At 39.3% G+C, this 9,319-nt stretch overlaps 3 protein-coding genes across 4 annotated transcripts; 2 read left to right on the top strand and 1 right to left on the bottom strand.

Annotated features, from left to right (window-relative positions):
• Nucleotides 1-707: 707 nt before the first annotated feature.
• LOC113210339 (guanine nucleotide-binding protein subunit beta-5a) lies at nucleotides 708-5,680 on the top strand. The gene is made up of 9 exons (XM_026428293.2): nucleotides 708-905; nucleotides 1,233-1,369; nucleotides 1,626-1,744; nucleotides 1,934-2,075; nucleotides 2,152-2,295; nucleotides 2,385-2,525; nucleotides 2,601-2,697; nucleotides 2,807-2,973; nucleotides 3,046-5,680. The coding sequence occupies exons 1-9, from the start codon at nucleotides 791-793 to the stop codon at nucleotides 3,055-3,057; spliced, it is 1,074 nt and encodes a 357-aa protein (XP_026284078.1). The 5' UTR covers nucleotides 708-790; the 3' UTR covers nucleotides 3,058-5,680.
• Nucleotides 5,681-5,724: 44 nt separating this feature from the next.
• LOC113210341 (alpha-ketoglutarate dehydrogenase component 4) lies at nucleotides 5,725-8,370 on the bottom strand. Of its 2 annotated transcripts, XM_026428296.2 has the most exons (5): nucleotides 8,209-8,370; nucleotides 7,157-7,267; nucleotides 6,346-6,400; nucleotides 6,105-6,247; nucleotides 5,725-6,013 (listed from the first exon to the last, which is right to left on the bottom strand). In XM_026428296.2, the coding sequence occupies exons 1-5, from the start codon at nucleotides 8,248-8,250 to the stop codon at nucleotides 5,996-5,998; spliced, it is 369 nt and encodes a 122-aa protein (XP_026284081.1). In that variant the 5' UTR covers nucleotides 8,251-8,370; the 3' UTR covers nucleotides 5,725-5,995. The 2 variants fall into 2 exon arrangements, with proteins under 2 accessions (XP_026284081.1, XP_026284082.1); XM_026428297.2 differs by lacking the exons at nucleotides 7,157-7,267; nucleotides 8,209-8,370 and adding an exon at nucleotides 6,659-6,803.
• Nucleotides 6,802-7,853, top strand: LOC113210340 (nuclear receptor 2C2-associated protein). Its single transcript, XM_026428294.2, has 3 exons — nucleotides 6,802-6,951; nucleotides 7,358-7,448; nucleotides 7,541-7,853. The coding sequence occupies exons 1-3, from the start codon at nucleotides 6,917-6,919 to the stop codon at nucleotides 7,826-7,828; spliced, it is 414 nt and encodes a 137-aa protein (XP_026284079.1). The 5' UTR covers nucleotides 6,802-6,916; the 3' UTR covers nucleotides 7,829-7,853.
• Nucleotides 8,371-9,319: the final 949 nt, after the last annotated feature.

Genomic DNA, 9,319 nt, shown 5'->3' with positions numbered 1-9,319 from the left:
TTTTATTTTTCTTGAAAGCTCGGGGTGGTGATAGAGTTCGAACGGGCTTCAGGCGAATCTCGACGGTGCTGAAGTGCCGGTTCGGCTGACCTACAGCTCGCGGGAAAGAGAGAGATTAAGATATCGCAAATATCTCGATAATCCCACAAAAAAACACGCCATGACGCTGTCGAACGCGAGAGCGTGTGCTTTATGACAGTGTGTATGAGGTTGTACGGGGGGGGCAAAATTTTCGCGACGTATCCTTACCTTGCACGTTCAAAGCCTTGCCCTTTCTTCCTTTGTTATGCATAGCCTCCTGATATACACTACAGGGTGGGTGATCCGCGCCGTCTTCTTTTTTTTTTGCTTACTGTACCGGATTCTTGCGTGCGGACGGGTTGCATACTCGAACGGGGCCGTAAGGTGCCATGGCCAGCGAAGATAGGCAAGTCCGCCCGCAGGCACAGTATAAGCAGAAAATAACACGGCACGGATCACCCACCCTGTTCATTACTTAAGTTTTTCTATATATATATGTATACAAAATCAGCATATTCGGTAAAAAAAAGTTCAATGTCCACAAGAACCAACGACTTAAAAAAACGAAAGGCGGACAACTTTTCAATGACATCGAGTTGCGCTGGAATCAGGAAGTCGACCCTCCCGACTCCCACCGTGAGCCATCGCATTTGAACTTCGCGCTTCATTCGCCTAGCCTGCGACGCCTTCCAGTTCCGTCCGCAGCACTGGGCGCTGCTGCAGCAGACGACTCCTCCGTGGAAACAAATTTATCTCATGAAAATCCAAAATGGCAGGCGAAGTAACTCGGACTCCCGATGAAAACTTGGAATCTCTCATCAAAGAAGCTGACACATTGAAAGCGAGGCTTGAAGATGAACGCCTTAAACTCAACGATGTTACTTGTGAGTGCTTGTACCAACTACGCCCCTCTGGTCCTTGACAGCAACCTTGCACCTCGGCCCTTCCCCCGTCCTGTCCTTTCCACTCCATTCTATTCTTTATCGGATTTTCTCATTTGATCAACATTGGAAAGGCTTGAAACAGAATATGTGTTCACATTCGCTCCTAAAAGTCGTTTCTTGATCCTTTTCACTCATGTCACGTACTCTAACCTCCTCCCTGTATTGAAATATTGTCCAATCAATGTCTCTGGGAGTTTAAAAAAATAAATCATTACTCATTTCTCTCATTGGCATTATCACTGATAATTTGACTGTTTTGTCTCACAGTATCACATGTGGCTGAAAGGCTTGACATGATTAGTCTGTTAAATGTCAAACCTCGCCGTGTCCTGAGAGGGCACCAGGCCAAGGTGTTGTGCTCAGACTGGTGTGCTGACAAACGACACATAGTTTCATCTTCTCAGGTATGTCTTTTTCTTGTTATTTCCCTAGGGAATAGTATTTTGATGATTTTATATCAATAAGGACATTGTTGTGTGGGAAGTTCTAGTGTAAGATTTGTTTGGGACTGCCTTCAGTCTGTGTCTGTGTGTTTTGACAGTCATCTTTGCATGTCTTTAACATGGTGTGGGTTGTGGTGATGGTTGGTTTGGTCTTGCTTTTGTTTCTGTACAATCTGCTAACATCATTTCTCTTTGTTATTCATTTATAAACACTTAGGATGGTAAGATGATAATATGGGATGCGTTCACCACAAACAAAGAACATGCGGTTACTATGCCTACAACATGGGTGATGGCTTGTGCATACGCACCATCTGGAAACTTGGTAGCTTGTGGGTGAGTTGGGAACTCATTTTTATTATTTGCATGTCTGAATCAAAACCCTTATGCTTGAAGTGGTGGTGCCATAGAAATAGTTGTAAGGTGCCTTTTTTGTTGTTGTTAAACTTTGAGGTTTGTTGAAGCTTGGTTCATTTTTAATTCATCGTAATTTTTGGTTTTACTTTTTTCTTTATCCAATTCTAGGGGACTTGACAATAAGGTAACAGTATACTCCTTGACGTCGGGTGAAAATGTTTCGTCCCAGAATGTTTCCTCCCAGAAGAAGACAGTTGGAACACACACAAGCTATATGTCATGCTGCACATTTCCAAATTCAGATCAACAGGTAAAACCAAATATTTCAGCAAGTTTCTCTAATGTAATAATTTTTTTTGATATTTACAAAAATGTTCTCATTCTAGATTCTTACGGGAAGTGGTGACTCAACCTGTGCTCTGTGGGATGTTGAGTCCGGACAAATGCTTCAAAATTTTCATGGTCATACTGGAGATGTTATGGCTCTGGACCTTGCTCCATCCGAGATAGGAAACACATTTGTATCAGGGGTGAGTACGGTCGTGTCAAAAACTTGTGGTGAAGGAAACCACAATTTTAAACAATGGAAGGCTAATTCTCTTTATTCACCTACATTCAGAGCTGTGACAAGATGGTTCTCATTTGGGACATGAGAACTGGCCATTGTGTGCAGTCATTTGAAGGCCATCAGTCAGACATCAACAGTGTTAAGTTCCATCCAAGTGGAGATGCTGTTGCAACTGGATCAGATGATTCTACTGTATGTGTTTTGGACAGGTTAATCTAATCTAGGAATTTGAGACGCATGATCTTAATGGTCCCTTAATGTTTTCAGTGTCGACTTTTTGATTTGAGAGCAGACAAAGAAGTGGCAGTGTACACTAAAGAGAGCATTATATTTGGAGTGAACTCTGTCGACTTCTCCGTCAGTGGTGAGGAGCATTATCTGTTATTTATTTTTGTCATTGATTTGGACTATTATGGTAATTTTGTGAGTTGTTATTTTTATTTGGTTAATTTTCAAATGACTTCATTTATCAGGGCGCCTACTTTTTGCTGGCTATAATGATTACACTGTGAATGTGTGGGACACTTTGAAGTGCACACGAGTCAGTTTATTGATTGGACATGAAAACAGAGTTTCTTGTCTTCAAGTTTCTCCTGATGGTACTGCATTATCAACAGGAAGCTGGGACTGTACTTTAAGGGTAAGTTTCATTAATAATTTGAACCTATTGTATTCAATTCCCTCAATTCTTATGCTAAAATTTTTGTTACAGATATGGGCCTGAATAGCTCATGTACCAGCAAGAAGATTTCAGGACCTGTTACTTAATTTCTTCTTGAGTTGGGCTGCAACAAATTGTAGGCTGTGCCTAATATGGGAGAAAATGCCAACAGTTACTCCTCTGCCAAATTTTTCAGCCGAAATGCTCAAGAAGAGAATCATCAATGCATTTATTTGCCTGTGTAGATGGGACATCTTGTTTGGAGCTAGTCGTTCTGCTCATCTGTTTTGATTTTATCAATGTTATTTTTAATGAAATATGATTTATTCATGTTGGATGTGTAAAAATCAAAGAATTGCTCCCTGGTGGAGTCTGTTCAAATTCATAGAGAGATTTGAAGATCTCAAACAAAATTAGGTAAATATAACCCCGCCAAATGTTGTTGGCCATTCCTGTGACCTAAACTGTCACGATCTGTTTCTCATTGAGAAATCAGAAATCATTGTGTTCTTCACTGCTGTGGATTTGCTCTTGCATTCCTTGCATTCATTACCACTCATTTTTAAAATGTAGAACAGGTGTTACATTCCTGTGTGTGAGGTGTGATATGAATTTGGTGAATCATGGAACCCTCAAATTTTGTTAATAGATGGATAGCCTCCATTGACTCATCATTCAAGAGGACTAGATTGTGTTATTTTAGTAGATATATATCATTTAAGGACCATTTTTCTCTGCAATTTAAATTATTTTGAAATTAGAAATTGTTGTCATTATATGAGGTCCGATTGCTTTGTGATGTAAGTAGCTACATAGTTGTAACCTTAACCCTTACCAACAAGTTTCTTCTTTAATCATGATTGGGTTGTTGTGAAGTGTATAAATGCCTCCTTGTAAATGATGAAATGGATTATAATAATCTTTGTTATATTAGTATCAGAATCTTTTATTGGTTGGTCATCTCAATTCTTTAAAAAAACAACAACAAACTTTTGATTTGAGGTATAAAATTTTTGTTATTGTTAATTATAGATACCATTTTTATCTGATGTAAGGACTAGTCGTTTTACCTTTATTACCTAAAAACCTCAGTTAATGTATTGTTTTCCCTTAAACAAAGTTCTTTAAAGGTGTTTTTGTATTTATTTTTTTTAAATCACTAGTGTTGTGTTCTGTCTGCTTTTCATTTTTCTGGATGCCTTAATTATGACAAATTTGGGGACTTTTTCAGAATCTAAGAATGTGAAGTATCGGACTGTCTCAATTCAAAGCTATATGTCTGGGTTTGGCTACCATATTCTGGATTGTTAATTGTTCAAAATATAATGTACAAAACTTGCATCAGTACTAGAGTGTTTCAACAGAAGGTTCTTCTTTACCTCTACTAGCTGTGCATTCTATGGTTGTGAAGCAAACAGTTCATGAATGTACAGTATTTTCATGTCTTACTTTGTTTGCCAATGGTAACATTTAGAGCAATTCTGTGACCCCTTGTGATAAACTTATCATTCCTACCTATAAATTGGTGACCCAATCATCCGGAAACCCACTGACATAACGTTATGACTTAGGTAGTTATTTCTGTCTCCAAACTTAGCCTCAAAATTTTAATCAATCAAGCGAAGTTGTATTTCATGCGGAATTATCAAATCATTTGTCCTGATTTTCCTGTGTTTTGAAGTTGTTTTTGTCTTTGAACCGCTCAGTAACAAAGTTTGCACTTCTAATGCAAATTCTTCTTTGAAATTCTCCAACATTTTATAGCAGTGGCAGTGTAACTATGTAACTCTCTTCTCTTAAACTGAATTTTGGATATGATACCAGACAATAATCTGATGTTGAGTGGGTCTTTGTTAAGTTAAGGGAGAATTTATTTCTTATATAAAACATTGTGGGGGAATACTGTTCTGAAGTAGCTTTAATTTATGTTTTGCAGTGTAATATTCAATTTTATGTTCCTGTCATGTTTTTTTTTCTTTTTTAATTATTATTTGCTGTTAACCATGATGATATTGATAGAGCCTTGGGACTTTGCTGGAAGATTGAATACCTAGTGCTGTCGTAGGTAGAACTAATGATTTATAAAATCAAAAAAAAATAGACTTTTAAAATGATATCAGTTAGATTTTTAGATAATGTATTTCCTTTGCCCATATGTTCCATAATTCTCTCATTAATGTATTGGTAAAAGTAAATTTGCTATGAAGAAAATTAAGAAATTCAGTTGGCAGCGTACGCTAGGATATGTACTTTTAAACATTTAGCCCACTTCATCCCATTTGACATGTATCTATATATATATTCTGAAAGATTTTTTAAACCAACGCATGATGATCTGAAGTTGAGTTTATTTTCAAGGGGTTCTGCATGCTCAGAATTGTAGCAGAATCGTCAATCACAGGTGAGTTCCATTGTCAGAACAAGACTTGCTCTGAGAGTTCCATAATGAGATCGCCCTTCAATCATAATTCCATACTTCTCCAAGAACATAAAATGCTTGAAAATTTGTTCAATACCCAACCAGAAACAAGTGAGCTGCATTTTCAAATATTTTCCTCCAGGTATTTGTTGTGAGCCTTGGTTTTAATTTCATTTTTATTTTTTGTATGATGTAAAAGTTTATTTGGCTGTTGTACTGTGCTGTAAATATTATGTTAAGTGTTAAAATAAAGCTGTTAAAATTTGATGGTTTGGAGTCTTAATTTGAAATTTGTAATAAGTAGAGTAGTATATGATCAAATAAGACAATTTAATCAATTTTAGAAGAAATATTTGCAGATAGGATGATGGTTATGTACAATGCCTAAGCAGTATGAAATTCACAAACTGTAAAGTTAATCACAGTTCAACATTATCATATCATTTTTAACAATTTCACTAAATGTCTTGCACACATTTTGGGTCAGGACTTCCGGACAGTTCTTAAAGTTTGAAAGTTCATGACACAGTGATATTCAGATGCCTGAAAGATGCCGCTCACTACACATTTGTTAGGAATTTCTCATTCAGGTCCTCCTCTCTGCAACAATCAACAAACAACAAAATGTAGGTAGATACAGTAGATGCCGGACCAGCATACTCTCATATTGCATATGCAAAACTTCTCTTACATTAATGTACTCAATTTCTTTCTCGTCCATAGGAGTTCGTTGGTACCTTGAAGGTAGTTGGTAATCTTCAATGGTCCCACGAGAAAAAACAACACTACTACCAGCTACGCCAGGAGACGGTGATCCACTACCTGCTGAATGGCCTGAAGAGGAAGTCTCATGCATTAATTTAACTGACATTTTAATTTAACTGATATTTTTACAAGAAGAGGGGGCTTTTGAGAGCAGTCTTATTACTTACCATGAGCTGGGCTTCCCTTTCGGAACTTGATGAGAGGTACATGGGGCTTGACTGACTGCAATAGGAGAGAAAAATTAGATATTTAATAATAAAAAATAACTACAATGAATCTTCGTTGACATTGTTGTAGTGGATATATACATATAAAAAAATTAAAAAGGGGGAAAAAAGATTAGGGGAATAGACTTGAAAAGTTATGATGGAAGAAGAGGAGAGACACAAGGTTAGGAACTACATCAATTAAAAATGCCAGTCGAGTCTCTTGGAGGTCAATGTTAGAATGCAACGGCTCTTTTAAGTAAAAACTTAGTACCTGGATACTGTAGCAACACCGAAGATCTGTTAAAATACTGATTCGTTGCAAAGAATTCGAAAAATATAACCTAGCAAGAGACATTTTGGCAGGAGTTCAGTAGCAGACAACAGGGCTGGACGACAGCTGCCAACTGAACGGCTAGAAAAATAGGTTGGCTACTCTGATATTCATGTAGGGGTTAGGTTGCCCTGTGTAGCTAAGTTTGTCGATACGAGAATTTAATATTGTACTAACCAGGAATAATTAACGCTCATAATGTCATCAGTACTGAAGAACGGATTTGAATGCAAGTATGTAAATTCTTTGTAATCATATTAGTTTTAAAATGATATACTCAATTACAGAGTCCTGACATGAGACACTTAACTTTGATACCTCTGATTCTTATGGGCATTTACAAACAATCCATACCAAATGAAAGTTAGAGATGAACTTTATTTAATAGAATTAAGTGTATTGTACTCTTTAAACAGTTCAGTATTGCTTTTTTCAAACCTGGATATTTGATGGTTCAGAATGAGTAGGCGATGAAGAGGGTGTCACCGATGGTGTTGATGTTTGTGATATTTCAGTAGTTTTTGACAAAACTCTTGAAGTCACTGGCTCCTGTAATGAAGAACATTATGTCTCTTAAGGAGTATTTCATCACAAGTAACAATTTGAAAATGATAGAAACACTTTCTATTTTGTTCACAGAGTGAGCTCCGTATTCAATAGAGACAATCAGCAATTCGGGAAGAAATACATGTTTGATGGTTCTGATGAGACATGCTGGAACTCTGCCCAGGTTGGTCTTTTTTCTATTTCATAACATTCTACTGAGATGGAATGTGCCAGTTTTTAGATCTTAGAACTCAGACAAAAATTACATTTTAACAGGGATCTCCCCAGTTTGTCTCACTGCAACTTCCTCAAGAGGTTACAATTGAGAGGATTGTCATTCAGTTTCAAGGTGGGTTTGTTGGGCAAGATTGCATGTTTTCTTCAACACGTGAAAATGGAGAAAAAAATGACGATGTTCCATTCTACCCGGAAGATGTAAACACACTACAAGTATTTAAGCTACCTTCAGGCGTAATAGCCAAGAAATTTTCAGTTATATTCAACCGAAGCACAGATTTCTTTGGGAGAATAGTTATTTACAAATTGGATGCCTTCTCGGGGTAATAAATTACATGAAAAAACAAACTGGTATCACTTTGCTATCTCATTACAATGATTTCACATGACCAAAACAAACCTGATTGACTTATTGTCAACACTTCAAATCATTTGAAGACATCAAAATAGAAAATTGAACCATAACCCAGTTGAAGCTTTAGATAATTTTCTTGTAACATAAGAAAAAGTTGTTGCTCAGGCTAGACAATTTTTTAAAATTAAGCAAATTTTTAGTCATTCATTTTGATTTTATTATAAAGTTTTAATGTAGCAAGGCAAAAATCTTAAGCCAAATAATTTGCAAGGTTTTGATGTTAGGATCAATAATAATAACAAACTTAAGGTTACTGATTTGGTTTTCCCTGCCATGTGTGAATGAGACTCACCGCTGTCACCAGCGACTTCAAGAATTTTACGACGCCCGACATTTCAACAATTTTTGAAGAGAAACCATTTACTGTATCTCTCCCCCTCCTCTAGCAGAAGGCTAAATTTCGTGCAACTAAAACCCGGTGCGTGTGTGTGGGTGTGTCGGTTGGCGGTGTTCTCAGCTGCGCGCGACAGTGGCGCCCTCACCTCGGTGGCGCGAGGTTTGAAGGGGTGCGCAGCAGTGACCACACCGGGGCCAGGGCTTAGGGTAAGGGAGGAGACAGGCGCTCCCACCGGGCCCACCATATATGCGAATGCTCCACGGAATGCATTCGACCATTCGACCGATTGGCGTCGAAACGTTTGGGCAGGCCGTTGTCCGGCCCTACGTTCTGTACTCCGACAAATCTCAAATCCTTTCACTGCCAAAATTAGGCGTACCGGGTAAGGACAATTTTCCATGGAAGGAATCGTGCGATTCTACGGCGCATTTTGTAAATGGCATTTACAAAATATGTCGTACATGTACGAACGCATTTTTCACCGTGTTGGTAAAGACGATCGCTGCCAGCGGCGCAAGTCCCGGCCGTTGTTAGTATAAGTCTGAGCATGCGCCAGGGCAGTCAAATGATCTTGTAGGTGTGCGAGGCGATCCGAGAGCCGATCGCAACTCGATCGCAACCCCGGGGAGGCAAAAGCTGCTACCTCACCGCCGCATCACCGCCATGCCGTCGTAGCCATGCAGTCACGGTGGTGCGGCGGCGGTGTTGGTGGGATCTCTTTTCTTTCACCCTAATTACTGACCCTCCGGCGTGTTGGACGCCGCGGGCGTGGCGTGGCGTGGCGCGCGGAGGGCGAGTGGCCGAGCGGAGGACGACGGAGGAGGATGGGGGGCACTTTCACGCACATACCAAAGAGACACGGACCGCGCGGCCAAAGACTTCCAATTCCGTGTCTCTCTCCTCCTGTCTCCCCCCCCCTCTCTCTCTCTCTCTTCCCCCCTCCCTCCCGTCCCGCCTGAAGAGGAGATGCGCAGTTTCCAATCGGCACGGCGCGACCACGTGGACAGCAAAGTAGGCGGTGCCGCGCCGAGCCGGCTCGTGAGCGATGCGTTGTCCAGGGAGTGTA

This window comes from Frankliniella occidentalis, unplaced genomic scaffold (assembly GCF_000697945.3).
Source record: "Frankliniella occidentalis isolate FOCC.00 unplaced genomic scaffold, Focc_3.1 Scaffold7, whole genome shotgun sequence".
NCBI lineage: Eukaryota > Metazoa > Arthropoda > Insecta > Thysanoptera > Thripidae > Frankliniella > Frankliniella occidentalis.
This window is presented reverse-complemented; position numbering and strand designations above follow the sequence as displayed.

Bases quoted from the DNA above. Each gene is read 5' to 3' on its own strand.
- LOC113210341 (XM_026428296.2), bottom strand. From the start codon at position 8,250: ATGTCGGGCGTCGTAAAATTCTTGAAGTCGCTGGTGACAGCG. The intron at 7,268-8,208 runs GTGAGTCTCATT...TCTTCATTACAG, and splicing joins TGAAGTCGCTGGTGACAGCG to GAGCCAGTGACTTCAAGAGT. The intron at 6,401-7,156 runs GTTTGAAAAAAG...CTCCTATTGCAG, and splicing joins CTGAACCATCAAATATCCAG to TCAGTCAAGCCCCATGTACC.
- LOC113210339 (XM_026428293.2), top strand. From the start codon at position 791: ATGGCAGGCGAAGTAACTCGGACTCCCGATGAAAACTTGGAATCTCTC. The intron at 906-1,232 runs GTGAGTGCTTGT...TTTGTCTCACAG, and splicing joins TAAACTCAACGATGTTACTT to TATCACATGTGGCTGAAAGG. The intron at 2,296-2,384 runs GTGAGTACGGTC...ACCTACATTCAG, and splicing joins GAAACACATTTGTATCAGGG to AGCTGTGACAAGATGGTTCT.
- LOC113210340 (XM_026428294.2), top strand. From the start codon at position 6,917: ATGTCATCAGTACTGAAGAACGGATTTGAATGCAA. The intron at 6,952-7,357 runs GTATGTAAATTC...TTTTGTTCACAG, and splicing joins AAGAACGGATTTGAATGCAA to AGTGAGCTCCGTATTCAATA. The intron at 7,449-7,540 runs GTTGGTCTTTTT...ACATTTTAACAG, and splicing joins CATGCTGGAACTCTGCCCAG to GGATCTCCCCAGTTTGTCTC.